Below are 24679 nucleotides of genomic sequence, written 5' to 3'. Positions count from 1 at the left end.
ATAAAAAATGTCCAACAAACTGGAAAGGAATGACTAGAAGGAAAGATGATCACTAGAAATAATAAATACATGGAGAAATGTATAAGCTGTTTCTAAGTTATCATAATTACTTAGAAAATTAAAACTGTTTAAAGCAAATAATTGCAGTTTAAGAAAGTATTTATAATATATGTAGAAATAAACTCTATGACAACAAGGGGATCCCTGGGTGGCTCAGCAGTTTAGCACCTGCCTTCAGCCTGAGGCGTGATCCAGGAGTACAGAGATCTAGTCCCATATCAGGCTCCCTGCATGGATCCTGCTTCTCCCTTTGCCTGTGTCTCTGCCTCTCTCTCTCTCTCTCTCTCTCTCTCTCTCTCTATCTCTATCTCTATCTCTATCTCTCATGAATAAATAAATAAAATCTTTAAAAAATATATATGACAATGTTAACTTGAAGGTTGAAGAATTGCATAAATAGAACTATACTGTTGTAAAGTTGTTACATTTTTGAACTGGGAAGTAAAAAGTGTGAGTGTGAAATATGATGTATAAGTAGCAAGGGAGGAGTGTAAAACATGAAGTGATAAGCAAGAAGAGGAAAGTAACAAATATGATGGTTCATGTGTGAAATATGTAGTGGTACAATATTAACTCTAAAAAGACATTGTAAAGTTAAGCATGCTCACTGTAAGCCAAGAGCAGGAGACAGCAGATGTTTTTCTGTAGATGGACAAATAGTAAATATTTCAAGCACTATTGGCCACACAGTCTTTGTAGTAGCTGTTCAACTCTGCTATTATAGCACAAAAGCAGCCATAGACAATATGCAAATAAATGTGTGTGACTGTGTTCCATTATTTTTTTTTTTTACAAAAATAGGAAATGGGTAGGTTTGGCCCACAAGCCACAGTTTGTGACTCCCAGACTTAAGTACTCATTAAAATTATTTAAAAGGTATAGTTATAAAGCCAGGAGAGGACATAAAATAGAATACTAAAAATTATTAAGTTAACCCCAAATAAAAATAAAATGGAGCAACAGGTAAAAACAATAACAAAAACTAGAAGAGACAAATAAAAAATAGTGACTTAAACATATCAAAAATTATATTCACTGTAAATAGACTAATAACTTTATCTAAAAGACAGACATTGTTAGACTGGATAAAAAGACTCAATAATACGCAGTCTATAAAATATGTACTTCACATTTAAAGCAACAAATAGGAAGAGAGAAAAGGATAAGAAAAATATATACCATAAAAACAGTAAGCATAAGTCAGCACAGCTCTATTAACATAAACAAAGCAAAATTCAAGACAAATAGCATTATAAGAGATAAAGAATGCAATTCTTCAGGAAGACAAAATAATTATAAATATGTGTGCAACTAATAAGAGCATCAAAATTCATGAGGTAAAGTTGACAAAGGTAAAGGGAGAATGAGGCAAATCCACAATTATAGCTGGATATATTAGTAACACTCTCTCACTAATTGATAAAACAAACATCCAATAAAATCAGTAAAGACATAAAAGAAGAAACTGTCAAAAAAGAAAAGAAAGAAAAGAAAAGAGAAAAGAAAGGAAAAGAAGAAAAGAAAAGAAAGAAAAGAAAGGAAAAAAAGAAAAGAAAAGAGAAAAGAAAGGAAAAGAAAAGAAAAGAACAACACTGTCAGCCATCTCGACCTGATTGAAATTTACCAAATACTGCAAGTGGTATGGAATATTTATCAATAGAGGCCATATGTTGTGACATGGAATAAATCTCAGTAAGTATCAAGAGATTGAAATATTATAGAATACATTCTCTGAGTGGAATTAAATTAGAAATAATGCAAAGAAGATATTTATAATATCCTTTAATATTTGGAGATTAAATAACACACTTTTAAATAACTCCAGTTCAAAGAAGAAATCAGAAGGGAAATTAGAAAATATTTTGAACTACATAATAATGAAAACACAATCAAAATTTGAGGTTCAAAGGTAAGGCATATTTAGAGGGTCATTTTCAGTTTTAAATATCTTTATTAGAAAAAAATAAAGGTTTATGATCTGTGATCTAAATTTCAACTTCAAGGAAACCAGAAAAAAAGGGGCACCTGGGTAACTCAGTGGTTGAGTATCTGGCTTCAGTTCAAGTCATGATCCCAGAATCCTGGGATTGAGTCCCACATCAGCCTCCCCACAGGGAGCCTGCCTCTCCTTCTGCCTATGTCTCTGCCTCTCTCTCATAAATAAATAAATAAAATCTTAAAAAAAGAAACTAGAAAAAGAATAAATTAAACACAAATTAAGAAAAAAGAATAAAGAATGGTGAAGGAACAATTAAGTAAGCAACAAAGAAAATTAACAAAATCAAAAACCGGTTCTTTCAAATTATAAATTAACTTATTAATAAACCCTTAGAGAGCAAGACTAATCAAAAGAAAAAGGAAGGAAGGAAGGAAGGAAGGAAGGAAGGAAGGAAGGAAGGAAGGAAGGAAGGAAGGAAAGGGACGGAAGGAGGGTAGGAAGGAAGGATAGAACTGAAAGCAGGGATAATATTACAGATCTTACAGACATTAGAAAGATATTAAATGAGGGGTGCCTGGGGGGCTCAGTCTGTCTTTGGTTCAGGCCATGATCCCAGGACCCTGGAATCTAGCCCCACAACAGGCTCCCTGCTCAGTGGGGAGCTTGCTTCTCCCTCTGCCTGCTGCTCCCCCTACTTGTGCTCTCTCTGTCAAACAAGTAAATAAAATCTTTAAAAAAGCATATTAAAAGAATATTATTAATGACTCTGTGTCAATATTAAAACTTAAATGAATAAATCCTTTACAAAACACAAATTATCAAAACTGACTTAAGAAGGAAGAGAAAATCTAAGTAGCTTTGCACCTACTGAAGAAATCAAAGCATCAATAAACAAACAAAAACTTTCCACAAATAAACTTCAAGTCCAGATAATATCAATGGTTAATACAAACTTTTGAGAGAGCAATAATGGCATTCAGGAAAACAGAAGAGGCAACAATATTTTCTAAGATGTGGCCTGCACAATCCTAACATCAAAACCTAATGAAAACATTGTCAAAAATTACAGACAATATCATTCATAAATACAGATGCAAAAGTCCTCAAAAATTTTAAAATAAATCCAGCAATATATAAGATGAATAATACATCATGACTAACTGGGTCTTATCTCTTGTAGCAAGACTGGTTCAATATTTGAAAATCAATTCATTTAATTCACCACATTAACACAATAAAGAAGAAAATCATCACCATCTCAATAGATACAGAAAAAGCATGTGACAAAATTCAATACCAATGCACAATAAAAAAAATCTCAGCAAACTAGGAAAGAAGGGAAAGTCCTCAATCTCTTAAAGAACACCTATAAAAACTCATAGCTAATATCATACTTAATGGTGAAAAAATATCAACAGGGAGCAAGACATGGAGGAGAGAAAACATGCAACAGAATGTTAATAAGGTGAATACAGGTCAAGAGTATATGGGCAGCCATTGTGCTATTCTTGTAACTTTCCTATAGGTTTAAAATGCTTCAAGATTACAAAAACAAAAAAAGAAACTAATTCCTGTCTCACAGTAAAATCACCAAGTCAAGTTCTGGTTTCCCTCATGGGATCATTTTAGAATGCTCTTTCACCTGGCTACCCTTTGCAGTCATTACTGTAGATTACTGCAAACGAGATCATTCATCACTATTTTTCTGAAAAAATTAAATCTACTACTAATGTATCCTACTGGAATCAGAACTCTAGAACTTATCTTTTAGCTTAACGTGTCTTGCTTAGCCAACTTCAACTGTTTCCCATTTGCTGACTTACATCTCTCCCCAGATACACGTGCCAATACTCACTGCCATCTCTATCTGTTCACTCACACTATGCTCCTTACCTTGAATGTCCCTCTCTCTTATTCCAGCTCACTCTTGGTCCACCTGCTGTCTGGGCTTCCCTCAAGCCTCTCATCTTCTACAGAATGTCCATTATTGATCCTGCCCTTCTCTGACTCACCTAGCTTAGGAGGCCTTGCTGCACAAATTTAATACTGAATCAAATTCTCTCGTGTTATTCTGAGTCTCATATGTGAAGCATCTCCCAATAACAGGTTTTCTTCCAGTTAAACAGATCTCTTATTTTTATGATGCATTTAAATGACTTTGCAGAAAAAAATCATTTATAAATATATCTATATTTGCCCTGCAATTTCTTTAATAAGGGTGTTTCATCCAACTCCATTCTGCCTATACATGGTTTCTGACCGATCTCTCTCATCTCTGACTACTCCTTACTTGCTGTAAACTTTGTCTCATACTCCCAGCTTTAATACCACTCCTATCCCAGCTCCAAATGACTAAGCCAATCCTTTTGTACCATTCTCCCTTCCTTCCAAGGTCCAGTTTCCTCCATGGAACTCATCCTAATTAAAGAGATAAAAGTATCACATCTCAGATTATCCATTTCAGGTAAAGAAGAGATCATGGGGAGGTATTTTTCTCCTTGATCTTAGCTCATTAGAATAAATTTAGAAGATGAGATTTCAGTAACAACTGTTGATCTTCTAACTTCTAATCTAGTGTTCTTGTACTCCACAGCTAAAGGCACAATGTGAAAATCCTCAGAGCAAAATTACTTCTAACCACTATTTTAAAATAAAACATTTTGTCTCCCTTTTCAAAATTCAAAGCATGATATATCATTTTAGCTTTAATTATATATCAATTTCACAAAGAAAGTTATTTTGTTTACACTTAGAAGCTGTCTGAAATATTCTTTCTGGCTTGCACTAGAATTGTAAACTCACATAACCTCTATTTCTGCCTTAAGATCTTCCTCATATGATGAAAAATTCTAAAATCATATAATTTTTAATGAAAACAAACTGCTACTCTCTCATCAACAATCAGAAAACTCCATAATTCTATAAATCTATAAGCCAAAGCCTCATGTAAAGCCATTCTCTTATTACATGAAAGTGGATGTTCAAGCCAATTCAAAATTTATCTATATAAGTACCCAATATGTGCCATCAGGCCTTCACATCCTCTTTACCCTTAGGGACTACATTTCCCTAATTTATTAAGATAATTTGGTAGCTCTGCATTTTTCCTTCAAATACCAGATCACTGAGATGTTGCTTTGTTATACTCATCCCCCAAATGTGTTAAATGCAAAATGACCGGGGGGAGGAGCAAGATGGCGGAAGAGTAGGGTCTCCAAATCACCTGTCTCCACCAAACTACCTAGAAAACCTTCAAATTATCCTGAAAATCTATGAATTCGGCCTGAGATTTAAAGAGAGACCAGCTGGAATGCAACAGTGAGAAGAGTTCGCGCTTCTATCAAGGTAGGAAGACGGGGGGGAAAAGAAATAAAGAAACAAAGGCCTCCAAGGGCTCGGAGGGGCCCCGCGAGGAGCCGGGCTGAGGCCGGGGCGAGTGTCCCCAGGACAGGAGAGCCCCGTCCCGGAGACGCAGGAGCTGCACCGACCTTCCCGGGCGCAAAGGGGCTCGCAGGGAGTTGGAGCAGGACCCAGGAGGGAGGGGATGCCCTCGGGCTCCCCGGGACAGTAACAGCAACTCCGCACCCAGGAGAGTGCGCCGAGCTCCCTAAGGGCTGCAGCGCGCACGGCGGGACCCGGAGCAGCTCGGGGGGGCTCGGGCGGCGGCTCCGCAGAGGGGGCTGCACGGCCCCGGGAGCAGCTCGGCCGGGCTCGGGCAGAGGAAGAGGCTCCGTGCAGAGGGGCCTGCGCGGTTCCAGGAGCAGCTCGGAGGGGCTCGGGCGGCAGCTCCGCAGAGGGGGCTGCGCGGCCCGGGAGCGCGAATCCACCAGCGCAGGCCCCGGAGCACAGGGCGCCGGGACACAGCCCAGGATCCGGCCTCCCCCGGGACAGGCAGAGGCCGGGAGGGCCCAGGACAGCAAGGACGCTCCTGCCCCGAGCTGAGCAGATCAGCGGCCCCGCCCGGAGCCTCCAGGCCCTGCAGACGGAGTTCCTGCCGGAGCTGAATCCAGGTTTCCAGAGCTGCCCCGCCACTGGGGCTGTTCCTCCTGCGGCCTCACGGGGTAAACAACCCCCACCGAGCCCTGCACCAGGCAGGGGCACAGCAGCTCCCCCAAGTGCTCACACCCGAGAATCAGCACAACAGGCCCCTCCCCCAGAAGACCAGCTAGACTGACAACTTCCAGGAGAAGCCAAGGGACTTAAAGTACACAGAATCAGAAGATACTCCCCGGTGGATCTTTTTTTTTTTTTTTTTTTTTTTGTTTTGTTTTGTTTTGTATTGTTTTGTTTTGTTTTGCTTTTTGATTTGTTTCCTTCCCCCACCCCCTTTTTTTTCTCCTTTCTTTTTCTTTTTTTTTATTTTTTTTTTCGTTTTTTTCTTCCCTTTTTTTTCTTTTTCTCTTTTCTTTCCTTCTTTCTCTCCTCTCTTTTTCTCTTTTTCCCAATACAACTTGCTTTTGGCCACTCTGCACTGAGCAAAATGACTAGAAGGAAAACCTCACCTCAAAAGAAAGAATCAGAAACAGTCCTCTCTCCCACAGAGTTACAAAATCTGGATTACAATTCAATGTCAGAAAGCCAATTCAGAAGCACTATTATACAGCTACTGGTGGCTCTAGAAAAAAGTATAAAGGACTCAAGAGACTTCATGACTGCAGAATTTAGAGCTAATCAGGCAAAAATTAAAAATCAATTGAATGAGATGCAATCCAAACTAGAAGTCCTAACGACGAGGGTTAACGAGGTGGAAGAACGAGTGAGTGACCTAGAAGACAAGTTGATAGCAAAGAGGGAAACTGAGGAAAAAAGAGACAAACAATTAAAAGACCATGAAGATAGATTAAGGGAAATAAACGACAGCCTGAGGAAGAAAAACCTACGTTTAATTGGGGTTCCCGAGGGCGCCGAAAGGGACAGAGGGCCAGAATATGTATTTGAACAAATTCTAGCTGAAAACTTTCCTAATCTGGGAAGGGAAACAGGCATTCAGATCCAGGAAATAGAGAGATCCCCCCCTAAAATCAATAAAAACCGTTCAACACCTCGACATTTAATTGTGAAGCTTGCAAATTCCAAAGATAAGGAGAAGATCCTTAAAGCAGCAAGAGACAAGAAATCCCTGACTTTTATGGGGAGGAGTATTAGGGTAACAGCAGACCTCTCCACAGAGACCTGGCAGGCCAGAAAGGGCTGGCAGGATATATTCAGGGTCCTAAATGAGAAGAACATGCAACCAAGAATACTTTATCCAGCAAGGCTCTCATTCAAAATGGAAGGAGAGATAAAGAGCTTCCAAGACAGGCAGCAACTGAAAGAATATGTGACCTTCAAACCAGCTCTGCAAGAAATTTTAAGGGGGAATCTTAAAATTCCCCTTTAAGAAGAAGTTCAGTGGAACAGTCCACAAAAACAAAGACTGAATAGATATCATGATGACACTAAACTCATATCTCTCAACAGTAACTCTGAATGTGAACGGGCTTAATGACCCCATCAAAAGGCGCAGGGTTTCAGACTGGATAAAAAAGCAGGACCCATCTATTTGCTGTCTACAAGAGACTCATTTTAGACAGAAGGACACCCACAGCCTGAAAATAAAAGGTTGGAGAACCATTTACCATTCGAATGGTCCTCAAAAGAAAGCAGGGGTAGCCATCCTTATATCAGATAAACTAAAATTTACCTCAAAGACTGTAGTGAGAGATGAAGAGGGACACTATATCATACTTAAAGGATCTATTCAACAAGAGGACTTAACAATCCTCAATATATATGCTCCGAATGTGGGAGCTGCCAAATATATAAATCAATTATTAACCAAAGTGAAGAAATACTTAGATAATAATACACTTATACTTGGTGACTTCAATCTAGCTCTTTCTATACTCGATAGGTCTTCTAAGCAAAACATCTCCAAAGAAACGAGAGCTTTAAATGATACACTGGACCAGATGGATTTCACAGATATCTACAGAACTTTACATCCAAACTCAACTGAATACACATTCTTCTCAAGCGCACATGGAACTTTCTCCAGAATAGACCACATATTGGGACACAAATCGGGTCTGAACCGATACCAAATGATTGGGATTGTCCCCTGCATATTCTCGGACCATAATGCCTTGAAATTAGAACTAAATCACAACAAGAAGTTTGGAAGGACCTCAAACACGTGGAGGTTAAGGACCATCCTGCTAAAAGATAAAAGGGTCAACCAGGAAATTAAGGAAGAATTAAAAAGATTCATGGAAACTAATGAGAATGAAGATACAACCGTTCAAAATCTTTGGGATGCAGCAAAAGCAGTCCTAAGGGGGAAATACATCGCAATACAAGCATCCATTCAAAAACTGGAAAGAACTCAAATACAAAAGCTAACCTTACACATAAAGGAGCTAGAGAAAAAACAGCAAATAGATCCTACACCCAAGAGAAGAAGGGAGTTAATAAAGATTCGAGCAGAACTCAACGAAATCGAGACCAGAAGAACTGTGGAACAGATCAACAGAACCAGGAGTTGGTTCTTTGAAAGAATTAATAAGATAGATAAACCATTAGCCAGCCTTATTAAAAAGAAGAGAGAGAAGACTCAAATTAATAAAATCATGAATGAGAAAGGAGAGATCACTACCAACACCAAGGAAATACAAACGATTTTAAAAACATATTATGAACAGCTATACGCCAATAAATTAGGCAATCTAGCAGAAATGGACGCATTCCTGGAAAGCCACAAACTACCAAAACTGGAACAGGAAGAAATAGAAAACCTGAACAGGCCAATAACCAGGGAGGAAATTGAAGCAGTCATCAAAAACCTCCCAAGACACAAGAGTCCAGGGCCAGATGGCTTCCCAGGGGAATTTTATCAAACGTTTAAAGAAGAAATCATACCTATTCTCCTAAAGCTGTTTGGAAAGATAGAAAGAGATGGAGTACTTCCAAATTCGTTCTATGAAGCCAGCATCACCTTAATTCCAAAGCCAGACAAAGACCCCACCAAAAAGGAGAATTACAGACCAATATCCCTGATGAACATGGATGCAAAAATTCTCAACAAGATACTGGCCAATAGGATCCAACAGTACATTAAGAAAATTATTCACCATGACCAAGTAGGATTTATCCCTGGGACACAAGGCTGGTTCAACACCCGTAAAACAATCAATGTGATTCATCATATCAGCAAGAGAAAAACCAAGAACCATATGATCCTCTCATTGGATGCAGAGAAAGCATTTGACAAAATACAGCATCCATTCCTGATCAAAACTCTTCAGAGTGTAGGGATAGAGGGAACATTCCTCGACATCTTAAAAGCCATCTATGAAAAGCCCACAGCAAATATCATTCTCAATGGGGAAGCACTGGGAGCCTTTCCCCTAAGATCAGGAACAAGACAGGGATGTCCACTCTCACCACTGCTGTTCAACATAGTACTGGAAGTCCTAGCCTCAGCAATCAGACAACAAAAAGACATTAAAGGCATTCAAATTGGCAAAGAAGAAGTCAAACTCTCCCTCTTCGCCGATGACATGATACTCTACATAGAAAACCCAAAAGTCTCCACCCCAAGATTGCTAGAACTCATACAGCAATTCGGTAGCGTGGCAGGATACAAAATCAATGCCCAGAAGTCAGTGGCATTTCTATACACTAACAATGAGACTGAAGAAAGAGAAATTAAGGAGTCAATCCCATTTACAATTGCACCCAAAAGCATAAGATACCTAGGAATAAACCTAACCAAAGATGTAAAGGATCTATACCCTCAAAACTATAGAACACTTCTGAAAGAAATTGAGGAAGACACAAAGAGATGGAAAAATATTCCATGCTCATGGATTGGCAGAATTAATATTGTGAAAATGTCAATGTTACCCAAGGCAATATACACGTTTAATGCAATCCCTATCAAAATACCATGGACTTTCTTCAGAGAGTTAGAACAAATTATTTTAAGATTTGTGTGGAATCAGAAAAGACCCCGAATAGCCAGGGGAATTTTAAAAAAGAAAACCATATCTGGGGGCATCACAATGCCAGATTTCAGGTTGTACTACAAAGGTGTGGTCATCAAGACAGTGTGGTACTGGCACAAAAACAGACACATAGATCAGTGGAACAGAATAGAGAATCCAGAAGTGGACCCTGAACTTTATGGGCAACTAATATTCGATAAAGGAGGAAAGACTATCCATTGGAAGAAAGACAGTCTCTTCAATAAATGGTGCTGGGAAAATTGGACATCCACATGCAGAAGAATGAAACTAGACCACTCTCTTGCACCATACACAAAGATAAACTCAAAATGGATGAAAGATCTAAATGTGAGACAAGATTCCATCAAAATCCTAGAGAAGAACACAGGCAACACCCTTTTTGAACTCGGCCACAGTAACTTCTTGCAAGATACATCCACGAAGGCAAAAGAAACAAAAGCAAAAATGAACTATTGGGACTTCATCAAGATAAGAAGCTTTTGCACAGCAAAGGATACAGTCAACAAAACTCAAAGACAACCTACAGAATGGGAGAAGATATTTGCAAATGACATATCAGATAAAGGGCTAGTTTCCAAGATCTATAAAGAACTTATTAAACTCAACACCAAAGAAACAAACAATCCAATCATGAAATGGGCAAAAGACATGAACAGAAATCTCACAGAGGAAGACATAGACATGGCCAACATGCATATGAGAAAATGTTCTGCATCACTTGCCATCAGGGAAATACAAATCAAAACTACAATGAGATACCACCTCACACCAGTGAGAATGGGGAAAATTAACAAGGCAGGAAACAACAAATGTTGGAGAGGATGCGGAGAAAAGGGAACCCTCATACACTGTTGGTGGGAATGTGAACTGGTGCAGCCACTCTGGAAAACTGTGTGGAGGTTCCTCAAACAGTTAAAAATAGACCTGCCCTACGACCCAGCAATTGCACTGTTGGGGATTTACCCCAAAGATACAAATGCAATGAAACGCCGGGACACCTGCACCCCGATGTTTATAGCAGCAATGGCCACGATAGCCAAACTGTGGAAGGAGCCTCGGTGTCCAACGAAAGATGAATGGATAAAGAAGATGTGGTTTATGTATACAATGGAATATTACTCAGCTATTAGAAATGACAAATACCCACCATTTGCTTCAACGTGGATGGAACTGGAGGGTATTATGCTGAGTGAAGTAAGTCAGTCGGTGAAGGACAAACATTATATGTTCTCATTCATTTGGGGAATATAAATAATAGTGAAAGGGAATATAAGGGAAGGGAGAAGAAATGTGTGGGAAATATCAGAAAGGGAGACAGAACGTAAAGACTGCTAACTCTGGGAAACGAACTAGGGGTGGTAGAAGGGGAGGAGGGCGGGGGGTGGGAGTGAATGGGTGACGGGCACTGGGTGTTATTCTGTATGTTAGTAAATTGAACACCAATAAAAAATAAATTAAAAATAAAAAAAAAATAAAAAAAAATGCAAAATGACCCAATCTGGATTCAGAATTAAACATACCTTCTCATCAAACTGGTTACCTTATTCCTTTCTTCCCTGATATGGAGATCCAGGGTTGGGGAGGCTAATGCCAACAATTGCCTAACACAGCTCACATTTTTATGTAGCAACAGCAGCAAAAGTCAGAGAAAAGCAAAGGAGACAGTTTAATGCCCCACCCCAATAAAAACCATGTATACTCTGGGAAAATAATTTTGAGGTAAAAAGAAATAGCTATATAGAAGCCCTTGGATGTCCTCTTCCTGAGAGAGAGTTTTTCTCCCACCCATCCTATTGAAAATTAGTTTTAGGTATATATATACTCTACTATGCATTTCTGCTATTAGCCTTTGTCAAGATATTAGCCAATTCCCTGCCATAAAGAATGGCACCTTTAAGTAAAGTAAACCTATTTTTAATAGACTTTCTGAATAACCTCATCTAGTTTTAAATTTAGAGAATGACAATGGTAAAGGACCTCATGAGTACTCTGTGAAAATGACAAGCTCACATTTGGCCAATCAGCTACAGTCCTTAAAATTAGATGCTATGCATTTTAGGATGTTCTAATGCAATATCAGAGCCATTTTTGCTGTTTTTCTATGCAGGACTGCTAGTCAGGCCTGCCCAGTATGAATGGGTATTACCTAGAAACAAACTATGCTGCAGCTTTAAAAAATGTATATTACCAGAAACTAGAAGGTTCATTTAATATGTGCCCAAACTAAAGTTTTAAAGAAGTTGAGTCTTTTATTCTTTTTCTTGGTTGACAAGCACAGAAGAATCTTCTATCCCTTGGTCCTGTGTCTTGTATGTAAAAGAAGCCTTTGGCATTAGTAGTTATAGAGATCTTAGCTAAAGAGATCCCTGCCTATAATAAACTGCACAAAAATCATTATAACTGCCTTCATATCTCACACTAAACAGTTATAAATGTTAGTGAGTAAAGGGCACAATCATTCATTTTTCACTTGGGGAAAGGGAAGTAGGGGAATAAAATAAAAGTTCTGAGTTCCATTGGTGATTCCAAGAAAAACAATGATGCAAGCCTAAATCCAGAACTCCTTAATTGGTAAAGGCAAAAGACCTCACAGATTTCATGAAACAGAATTTTGTACTACAAATTTGCCAAAGCAGTCTTTAATGTTCTTCAAAAGATAAGGTCAACTCAAATAAAACCATCATAATGAGAGTGCAAATAATTCTATTTTTTTACATAAAATAATATTAACATGAGTATAGGGCCTGGGAAGAGGGTTATGATAGAAGTACCTAAATAGAAAAGAAGAATGAAAAGAACTGCTCCAAAGTACCCCCATTCTCATCACCTATGGGTGAATTAGGATGTCTTTTATTTATACAATACTTGATTTTTGTTTCTGTATTTTGAAATAAGCACCATGAACAGAGACACGTACAAACCAACAACATCAACACATTACTCTTTCCTGCCCACTCCATATACACCATAAATAAGAGCAAGAAGGCATCAGAAAAAGACTAACTGCAATCAAACCATCTCCACTGTCCAGATCTGTAAGAAAAGTTTGTTCCAATATTATAATTGCCATTATTGTCCTAGGAGGTTGCTAAGGGTAAACAGATGGCGGAGAAGAGATTGAAACTAACAAATACATTCATTCTAAGGGGAATAGCTTTTGAGGTAATGCTTCTTCCAAAAAAAGCTCACTGCAAACATGGTACTACTTAGCTACACCAAGAAAATAAAGCTAAGAACCCCTCATAAGCCAAAAATGGCCTCATACTTGATAAGAATAAAGGAGCAAAGCATTAAAAAGTTGATCTTTAAAGGACACCTGTGCACCAATGATAACTTCCTCTATGTATACATATTTTAACACCCTCTCTCCTCATAAATAATAAGCAAGCAAAGGAAAGAAGACAGATACATGCATACATAGCAACTTGTTTTTGTTTCTTAGTTTGGATTTTACCCGAATTAAACTACCATGACATAAACATCTTTTTAAACTCTTGATCCCTTTTTTCCATTCAAACTCTACTGCAGACATGATGACATAACCAAGTGAGGAAAATGAGATCTGGTCCAACAGGTTACATTTGCTATCTCCAAGCATTTTATTTCAGCAATAATCAATCTGAATCAAGACTTAAAGTAAAAATGTAAACCTCAAAAGTGAGGCAAGGAAAGGCAGCCACATAAAATATGTTAAGTTGGAGATATCATAGGCAAAATGTTACAAACACAGCTGATAAAGAGTCACAATATATATACATAAGTCTTTTTTTTTATATATACATAAGTCTTAAGGGGAGAAAAAAACAATATACTGTCCTACCCTTACCATTCCAGAATCCTTTGGACTTCAGCAGTGTTGTTCTGTTTTACAACCTGTGACCCATTTTTGTGAAAGATTTATTTCTACGTTATCAATTGAAGAACAATATTATTCTTTAGTTATTTCAATTAGCAAGTATTCTCACCTCAGAAAACAAACATTAACCAAACTCCAAGCACTAACCAGCATTTATTGCATTGAAAAATAGGCATGCACTTTATTGCCTGGGTTTTATACTTAATGGGAAAGTAAAAAGCATACATTTAATTCTAGGAAATAATGTAATTAGAAGCTAGCAGAAAGCCCTATGGTAGTCTTTTGTTTCCATGCAATAATACATTTTCCAGTGTTTTACTGGAATGATCGTAGACAGAAAATCAATTATTAAAATCTCATGCATGGTTTGTAATTATAGCTAGACTATATAATCAAAACTGAAAGACATATATATTCAAGTGTTATTAAACAATGTTTAAGCTTTGATTGGGATACCTACTGGCTACAGCTAATCTTTCAGTACAATCATGGCTGCCTGCCAGGCCACCATGTTCTAGGAATAGATATTTCTCCTCAAGAAATTCCTCTTCAGGCAATTAGCTAATATTTCTGAATTTGGAGGCTTTCGGCCTCTGCCTGTTAGAGATTTGGCACAAATGTGAACATGTGCCAAAAAGTGTACCAAAAAATAAAGCTCACTAATACTTGTCAAAAGTTTTAATTTAAACAGCAATGCTGCACACTCAATTGAGAGGCAAAGGATATATATTTTTAAAGGTTTCCTATCTTTTCATTTGCAAATGTTTGCTCCCAGGTGTAAAGTCACTAGCAAATGTAACTAACCCTAAGTAGGCTCTTAACATTTCATTGTCCACTGAAAGTATACTGCAATTGAAATTGAACAAAATTCCACCAGTTCCCCAACAATTTCCCAGGGGTAGGCTAAAATCTCATTCTTATCTTGGCTACTATCCAACATAGCTGGAATTCAAGTACTTCTGTTTAAAGATATTCATAGTTAAGGGCACAAATGCTCTCTGGATGCTCACAAAAACTACATATTTTGATCAAGTAGAATTTGCCAGCAACTTACCAGAATTTCTCTTTGACACCATCCTTAAATTTTTGCTGACTACAGAACAGATCACAAGGGCTAAAAGAAATGGTGGCTTCATTGTTCACTTTCCTTGGCAGCTGAAAAGTCAAAAAAGAATATGAAGTTGAATCACAGATCTTGGCCTCAACAAAATAGGAGCTAAAATTTCACATACCTCAAAGACACATTACAGAAACAATGACATTCTGGTGACTTCTGGCTTTCTTTTTATGTAAATGGAAGAAAACATGAAAGTGCACAGTTCAATCATGCCCTCAGTCACACAAAAACACCTTTTCCAACTACCTAATCTTTTTTTTTTAAAGATTTTATTTATTTATTCATGAGAGGCACAGAGAGAGAGAGAGAGGCACAGGCACAGGCAGAGGGAGAAGCAGGCTCCATGCAGGGAGCCCAACGTGGGACCTGATCCTCCAGGATCAGGCCCTGGGCTGAAGGCGGTGCTAAACCACCGAGACATCTGGGCTGCCCCCAACTATCTAATCTTAAAGTCTAACTCTGTCATTCTTTAGCTCATCTCCTTGCTGTTTTATTCATAAGACTGATGAGCACTTAAGGTTTTTTTATTTATGTCACAAGAAGAGTTTTTACTCAATTTTGACACTGATGTTTTAAAATTAACACTGGGGGGAGGGGGTAGATGGCGGAAGAGTAGGGTCCCCAAGTCACCTGTCCCCATCAAATTACCTAGATAACTTTTAAATCATCTTGAAAACCTACGAGTTCAGCTTGAGATTTAAAGAGAGAACAGCTGGAATGCTACAGTGAGAAGAGTTCGCACTTCTATCAAGGTAGGAAGACAGGGAAAAAAGAAATAAAGAAACAAAAGGCAACCAAGGGGGAGGGGCCCGTGAGGAACCGGGCTAAGGCCAGGGCGAGTGCCCCCAGGACAGGAGAGCTCCCTCCTGGAGAAGCAGGAGCTGCACGAACCTTCCCGGGGCGGGGGGGGGGTAAGGCCTCGCAGGGAGTTGGAGCAGGATCCCAGGAGGGAAGGGGATGCCCTCAGGCTCCCTGGGACACTAACAGAGGACCAGCGCCACACCCCATTGGCCAAGCTCCCTAAAGAGCTGCAGCACACGCCCAGCTGGACCCCAGAGCAGCTCGGAGGCGGCTCAGGCAGAGGCTCCCCGCAGAGGGAGCTGCGTGACCCAGGAGCGAGATTCCAGCAGCGCAAGCCCAGGAGCTCCCCCCGGGACAGGCAGAGGCCAGGAGGGCACAGGACAGCAAGGACACTCCGGCCACTGGGCGGCCCCAAGCTGTGGAGATCAGGGGCCCCCGCCAGCGCCCAGAGCATCCAGGCCCCTGGAGACTGAGACCTCCCTAGTTACAGCAGGAACTGACTCCAGGGCTCCAGAGCTGGCCGCTGACACTGTTGTTGTTCCTTCTGGGGCCTCACAGGATAAACAACTCACACTGAGACTCACAGTGGCCTCACAGGATAAACAGGATAAACAACGCCCACTGAGCCCTGCACCAGGCAGGAGGCTGAGCAGCTCCCCTGAGTGCTGACACCTGAGAACCAGCACAGCAGGCCCCTCCCCCAGAAGACCAGCTAGAGGGACAGGGGAAAAGCAAATATTGACCAAGCAGCACTGGAAAGCTCCAGGGTAAGTCTAGGTATTTACACTATACAGAATCAGAGGATACTCCCCCTAGTTTTTTTTTTCTGTTTGCCCCCCCTTTTTTTCATTTCTTCTCTTTTTTTTTCCTTCCTCTTTTTTCTTTTTTTCTTTTCTTCTTTCTCTTCTCTCTTTTTCTGCTTTTCCCAATACAACTTGTTTTTGGCCGCTCTGCACTGAGCAAAATGACTAGAAGGAAAACCTCACCTCAAAAGAAAAAATCAGAAACAGTCCTGTCTCCCACAGAGTTACAAAATGTGGATTACAATTCAATGTCAGAAAGCCAATTCTGAGCACTATTATAAAGCTACTGATGGCTCTAGAAAAAAGCATAAAGGACTCAAGAGACTTCATGACTGCAGAATTTAGATCTAATCAGGCAGAAATTAAAAAACAATTGAATGAGATGCAATCCAAACTAGAGGTCCTAACGACGAGGGTTAACAAGGTAGAAGAACGAGTGAGTGACACAGAAGACAAGTTGATGGAAAACAGGGAAACTGAGGAAAAAAGAGACAAACAATTAAAAGATCATGAGGATAGATAAAGGGAAATAAATGAGAGCCAGAGGAAGAAACATTTACCTTTCATTGGGGTTCCAAAGGGCACCGAAAAGGACAGAGGTCCAGAATATGTATTTGAACAAATCATAGATGAAGGGAAGGGAAACAGGCATTCAGATCCAGGAAATAGAGAGATCCTCCCCTAAAATCAATAAGAACCGCTCAACACCTTGACATTTCATAGTGAAGCTTGCAAATTCTAAGGATAAAGAGAGGATCCTTAAAGCAGCAAGAGACAAGAAATGTCTAACTTTTATGGGGAGAAATATTAGATTAACAGCAGACCTCTCCACAGAGACCTGGCAGGCCAGAAAGGGCTGGCAGGATATATTCAGGGTCCTAAATGAGAAGAACATGCAGCCAAGAATACTTTACCCAGCAAGGCTCTGATTCAGAATAGAAGGAGAGATGAAGAGCTTCCAAGATAGGCAGAAACTGAAAGAATATGTGACCACCAAACCAGCTCTGCAGGAAATATTAAGGAGTACCCTGTAAAAGAAAGAGGAAGTCCAAGGAAACAATCCACAAAACAGGGACTGAATAGGTATCATGATGACACTAAACTCATATCCTTCAATAGTAACTGTGAATGTGAATGGGCTTAATGACCCCATCAAAAGGCGCAGGGTTTCAAACTGGATAAAAGCAAGACCCATCTATTTGCTGTCTACAAGAGACTCATTTTAGACATAAGAACACCTACAGCCTGCAAATAAGAGGTTGGAGAACCATGTACCATTCAAATGGCCCTCAAAAGAATGCAGGGGTAGCCATCCTTATATAAGATAAACTAAAGTTTATCCCAAAGACTGTAGTGAGAGGTGAAGAGGGACACTATTTCATACTTAAAGGATCTATCCAACAAGAGGACTTAAGAATCATCAATATATATGCCTCGATGTGGGAGCTGCCAAATACATCAATCAATTAATAACCAAAGTGAAGACATACTGAGATAATAATACACTTATACTTGGCGACTTCAATGTAGTGCTTTCTACAGTCGATAGGTTTTCTAAGCAAACATCGCCAAAGAAACAAGAGCTCTAAATGATACACTGGACCAGTGGGATTTCACAGATATTTACAGAATTTTACATGCAAATGCAACTGAATATACATTCTTCTCAAGTGCACATGGAATGTTTTCCAGAATAGACCACATACTGGGTCACAAATCAGGTCTGAAACATTACCAAAGATGGGGATTATCTCCTGTGTATTCTCAGACCATAATGCTTTGAAATTAGAACTAAATCACAAGAAGACGTTTGGAAGGACTTCAAACACATGGAGGTTAAAAACCCTCCTGCTAAAAGACGAAACGGTCAACCAGAAAATTAGAGAAGATTTAAAAAGATTCATGGAAACTAATGAGAATGAAGATACAACCATTCAAAATCTTTGGGATACAGCAAAAGCAGTCCTCAGGGGGAAATACATGGCAATACAAGCATCCCTCCAAAAACTGGAAAGAACTCAAATACAAAAGCTAACATTGCACCTAAAGGAACTAGAGAAAAAACAGCAAATAGATCCTACACCCAGCAAAAGAAGAGAGTTAATAAAGATTTAAGCAGACTCAATGAAATAGAGACCAAGAGAACTGTGGAACAGATCAACAAAACCAGGAGTTGGTTCTTTGAAAGAATTAAGAAGATAGATAAACCATTAGCCAGCCTTATTAAAAAGAAGAGAGAGAAGACTCAAATTAATAAAATCATGAATGAGAAAGGAGAGATCACTACCAACACCAAGGAAATACAAACGATTTTAAAAACATATTATAAGCAGCTATATGCCAATAAATTCGGCAATCTAGAAGCAATGGACACATTTCTGGAAAACCACAAACTACCAAAACTGGAACAGGAAGAAATAGAAAACCTGAACAGGTCAATAATCAGGGAGGAAATTGAAGCAGTCCTCAAAAACCTCCCAGGACACAAAAGTCCAGGGCCAGATGGCTTCCCTGGAGAATTCTATCAAATGTTTAAAGAAGAAACCATACCTATTCTACTAAAGCTGTTCGGAAAGATAGAAGGAGATAGAATACTTCCAAACTCGGTCTATGAGGCCAGCATCACCTTAATTCCAAAACCAGACAAAGACCCCACCAGAAAGGAAGATTATAGAAAAATGTCCCTGATGAACATGGATGCAAAAATTCTCAAAAAGATACTAGCCAATAGGATACAACCATATATTAAGAAGATTATTCCCCATAACCAAGTAGGATTTATCCCCACGATGCAAGGCTAGTTCAACACTTGCAAAACAGTCAATGTGATTCATCATATCAGCAAGAGAAAAACCAAGAACCATATGATCCTCTCAATAGATGCAGAGAAAGCATTTGATAAAACACAGCATAAATTCCTGATCAAAACTCTTTAGAGTGTAAGGATAGAGGGAACATTCCTCAGCATCTTAAAAGCCATCAACAAAAAGCCCACATTCTTAATGGGGAAACACTGGAAGCTTTTCCCCTAAGATCAGCAACATGACAGGGATGTCCACTCTCACCACTGCTATTCAACATAGTACTAGAAGTCCTAGCCACAGCAATCAGGCGACAACAAGAAATAAAAGGCATTAAAATTGGCAAATAAGAAGTCAAACTCTCCGTCTTTGTAGATGACATTATACTGTACATAGAAAACCCAAAAGACTCCACCCCAGGATTGCTAGAACTCATACAGCAATTTGGTAGCGTGTCAGGATACAAAATCAATGCCCAGAAATCAGTGGCATTTCTATGCACTAACAATGAGACTGAAGAAAGAGAAATTAAGGAGTTAATCCCATTTATAATTGCATCCAAAAGCATAAGATACCTAGGAATAAACCTAACTAAAGAGGTAAAGGATCTATACCCTAAAAACTATAGAACACTTCTGAAAGAAATTGAGGAAGACACAAAGAGATGGAAAAATATTCCATGCTCTTGGATTGGAAGAATTAATATTGTGAAAATGTCAATGTTACCCAGGGCAATTTACACGTTTAATGCAATCCCTATCAAAATACCATGGACTTTCTTCAGAGAGCTGGAGCAAATTATTTTAAGATTTGTGTGGAATCAGAAAAGACCCCTAATAGCCAGGGGAATATTAAAAAAGAAAACCATAGCTGGGGGCATCAAAATACCAGATTTCAGGTTGTACTACAAAGCCGTATTCATCAAGACAATGTGGTACTGGCACAAAAACAGACACACAGATCAATGGAACAGAATAGAGAATCCAGAAGTGGACCCTCAACTTTATGGTCAACTAATATTCGACCAAAGAGGAAAGAATATCCACTGGAAAAAAGATAGTCTCTTCAATAAATGGTGCTGGGAAAATTGGCCATCCACATGCAGAAGAATGAAACTAGACCACTCTCTTGCACCATACACGAAGATAAACTCAAAATGGATGAAAGATCTAAATGAGAGACAAGATTCCATCAAAATCCTAGAGGAGAACACAGGCAACACTCTTTTTGAACTTGGCCACAGTAACTTCTTGTAAGATACATCCATGAAGGCAAGAGAAACAAAAGCAAAAAGGAACTATTGGGACTTCATCAAGATAAGAAGCTTTGCACAACAATAGAAACAGTCAACAAAACTCAAAGACAACCTACAGAATGGGAGAAGATATTTGCAAATGACATATCAGATAAAGGGCTAGTATCCAAGATCTATAAAGAACTTATTCAACTCAACAGCAAAGAAACAAGCAATCCAATCATGAAATGGGCAAAAGACATGAACAGAAATCTCACTGAGGAAGACATAGACCTAGCCAACAAGCCCATGATAAAATGCTCCGCATCCCTTGCCATCAGGGAAATACAAATCAAAACCATAATTAGATACCACCTCACACCAGTGAGAAGGGGGAAAATTAACAAGGCAGGAAACCACAAATGTTGGAGAGGATGTGGAGAAAGGGGAACCCTCTTGCACTGTTGGTGGGAATGTGCAATGGTGCAGCCACTCTGGAAAACTTTGTGTAGGTTCCTCAAAGAGTTAAAAATTGATCTGCCCTATGACCCAGCAATTGCACTGCTGGGGATTTATCCCAAAGATACAGATTCCGTGAAATGCCGGGACACCTGCAACGTGATGTTTCTAGCAGCAATGTCCACAATAGCCAAACTGTGGAAGGAGCCTCGGTATCCATCGAAAGATGAATGGATAAAGAAGATGTGTTTTATGTATACAATGGAATATTACTCAGCCATTAGAAATGACAAATACCCACCATTTGCTTGGACGTGGATGGAACTGGAGGGTATTATTTGAGTGAAATAAGTCAATTGGGAAAGGACAAACTATATCATCTCATTAATTTGGGGAATATAAATAATAGTGAAAGGGAATAAAGGGGAAAGGAGAAAAAATGATTGGGAAATATCAGAAAGGGAGACAGAACATGAGAGCTCCTAACTCTGGGAAACGAACTAGCGGTGGTAGAAAGGGAGGTGGGCAGGGTGTGGGCTTTACTGGGTTACGGTCACTGAGGGGAGCATTTGATGGGATGAGCACTGGGTGTAATTCTATATATTGGGAAATTGAACACCAATAAAAAATAAATTTATAAAAAAATAAATAAGAAATACAATTAACAACACTGAAGCACCCTGGGTTGCTCAGCGGTTTAGCGCCGCCTTCAGTCCAGGGCATGATCCTGGAGATCTGGGTTGGAGTTCCACATCAGGCACCCTGCATGGAGCCTGCTTCTCCCTCTGCCTGACCCCCCCCCCTGAATAAATAAATAGAATTTTACAAAAGAAAAGAAAGAAAAAAAAGAAAAGAAAAGAAAAGAAAAGATTAACGATACTGAATGTTAAACCATTGGAATGAAACTGTTCCAAAGCCAAAAATAACTGTAAAAAGTTTTGAATTGGACTGAAATATCGTTAAGGGCCCCTGACTCACAAAAGGGAAAGAGGTTGAATAAAATACCATCAGTAGGCATTTGAGAGAAAAACAAAACCCTTTTTACTGTTTATTCTCATTGAGTTAAGACTTCTCAGTAAATTGAGTACCCATATATGGATGCATCTGGGATCCCCTAACAATCAGAATATAAGCACCACAGAGGTACATTGGGCTTATCATAAACCCAAGACATAAAAAAATGGCAAAAGAGACAATGAAGATGAAAGCATAATGATCCCCAAAATAATGGGTAAAAGCAAATCTGAGTGGAAACACAAGAAAAGTCTCTGGATATCATTTTTTAAAAATATGTTATTTATTTATTTGACAGAGAGCACATAAGCAATGGGAACAGGAGTAGAAGCAGGAGGGAGAGAAGCAGACTTACCACAGAGCGGGGAGCCTGATGTGGGCTGCAACCCAGGACTCTGGGATCATGACCTGAGCTGAAAGCAGACGTTTAACCAACTGAGCCACCCAGGAGCCCCTGGATATCATTTTAAAAATCCAGAATCCCAAATAAAGATTTTTTTTGAATAATTGGTCTTTACCTAAAAGTCTAGAATCTTACCCAGAATGTGAGAGTAACAGGATGATACCAAGTGTTGAGTGAGATCATCTATTCCCAGAATTGACCTCAGAATGATATCCACCTAATATCCTAAATTCAGAAAACTTCCAGAATTTGGGGTCTAAGGCCACCCATTCAGCTGTCCAATGCAGCTAGTTCTCATCATCCCATCCCCACTCCATCAATAAGCAAAGAAGCCTGAGAAAGAGGAGAAGGCCACCCTTTGATAATTATGGCAGGCTTTCCTTTTCCAATTGACATGCTAGACTTCTCCTATACCACTGGAACAGTGATAAAGCACCTTGAGGAAAGATGGTGTATTGGAGATTTCAGGTGACAAAAGAAACTGGTATTAATCCCTAACAACACATACTAAATTTCTGGGTCCCAAGAAGCATGGAAGGTGGATTTGGCATATTATAAAAATCCAAGTTGATTGGATAAATAAATGATTGTTGCTAGAGGGTTTGCAGCATGCAGCAAGATGAGTACACTTGAGAAGAAAGTAATATGATGCCACTGGCTGAAGTTCTTGAGAGAAAAATTAATCAAATTTTGCAAGGGACTTACAATGCTCAGAGGAGATGCTGGGGGGATCATCTCATCATCAAGCCTGTTATAACAACTACCTATTTATATAGTGCCCATAGACAGCTAGAAGACCTAACCAAGGAGAAGACACAGGCAGTCACAAACATGTGTTTTTTCCTTTGCCTATTTCCTAGTCATTTATCTCCCAATGCAACACCAAATGAGAAGACACAGAGAAAAGAGGAGGAAGAAGGAGAGATCTGTGAAAGCCCACCATTCACCCTCCAAATTCCCAGCCACTAGTGCTACATGTCTTAGCTGTTTGAATGAAGAGACAATATTTGAATCAGACAGGAGCTTAGAGTAAAGACAAAGGCTTTAAAATCAAAATGAAACTCTGAAAACACCTGGAAAGTTATAGAATTAGACTGAAATATTTATCAATGTTGCTATCTCCTCATGGAAAAAGGTACAGTAGGTACAACAAATAGTAATCACTGTGAAAAATAATACTATTTTGTGGTTTATACTTTAATGAGTTAAAACTCTTAGTGAATCAGCTACATTTATTAGCTTGGTTGTTTCTGTCCACTCCTTGACCACTAGAATATAAACTTCATGAAGATAGTCACTTAGTCATTAACTTGTATCCTCAGCAACTAGTGTAGAACTTGACATGTAATAGATTATCAATAAATATTTCAATGAATAAAAGAAGAATATCAATGTAGATAATATCATATTAGGGTTTCAATAATACAAATAAATGGCAGCTTTCAATGTCATTTTTCAAGTTATCCATTTGTTTGAAATAGAAAACCTATTATCAAATATGTAATTATTTAAATCCAAGACATGTTGTATCTCCTGCTATAGTAGACACTGCTGGTACCCTACATATCCTCTTGGCCTACTCCAAAAGTCATTTGCAAAAGACTTCCTATATTTCTCTACCAGAGGGGTTTCTCTATCTACAAAAGTAGCTTCAACAGAAGAGAAGGCAGGTTGTTAACAACCCATGAGTTACTGTCAGTCAGTGATGAGAGTTAGTGAATAAACAGTACAACTCGCTCACCCCTTGGTATATTCCCATAAAACTGAGTGGGAAACTGCTCATTAACACACACTTTATTTGCTTTTCCTCCCTTCCAGTCTGACTTTTCCATTCCCTTGCAGCACTTTCTGGAATCACTTCCCAAATTACTTACTTATATCCAAATCCTTGTCTTTGAGTCTGTTTTTGGGAGAACCCAAACCAAGACTCTGAAAAGACCATTATGGACTCAACATAATCCTTTATTTTACATAAAATTTATTTGTCCAATTTCCAACTCAGAAAATTATGTAGGCTGTGGACTTTCAAAAGATGGTTTATTATTCAAAATTTTCCTAAACCACAGGCACACTCTTGCTGTCCTGTCTTGTCTCTCAATTTAGAACTTATGTTATTCCCAGTGACTTCAATCAGAACATTGGTTCATCTCTGATTTAATGCTTTCTGCTGTATATACTCAGTTACC

General features: G+C 39.0%; 1 protein-coding gene across 1 annotated transcript in view; it reads right to left on the bottom strand.

Annotated features, from left to right (window-relative positions):
- Positions 1-24679, bottom strand: part of IL1RAPL2 (interleukin 1 receptor accessory protein like 2) — a 1329588-nt gene that overhangs the window by 1231762 nt on the left and 73147 nt on the right. Inside the window, exon 2 of the mRNA XM_035712073.2 lies at positions 14916-15016. Coding sequence (XP_035567966.1) covers positions 14916-14997 — 82 coding nt within the window. The 5' untranslated portion in view covers positions 14998-15016. The remainder of the gene's footprint in view (positions 1-14915; positions 15017-24679) is intronic.

Source organism: Canis lupus, chromosome X, assembly GCF_003254725.2.
Source record: "Canis lupus dingo isolate Sandy chromosome X, ASM325472v2, whole genome shotgun sequence".
Taxonomy (NCBI): Eukaryota; Metazoa; Chordata; class Mammalia; order Carnivora; family Canidae; genus Canis; species Canis lupus.
This window is presented reverse-complemented; position numbering and strand designations above follow the sequence as displayed.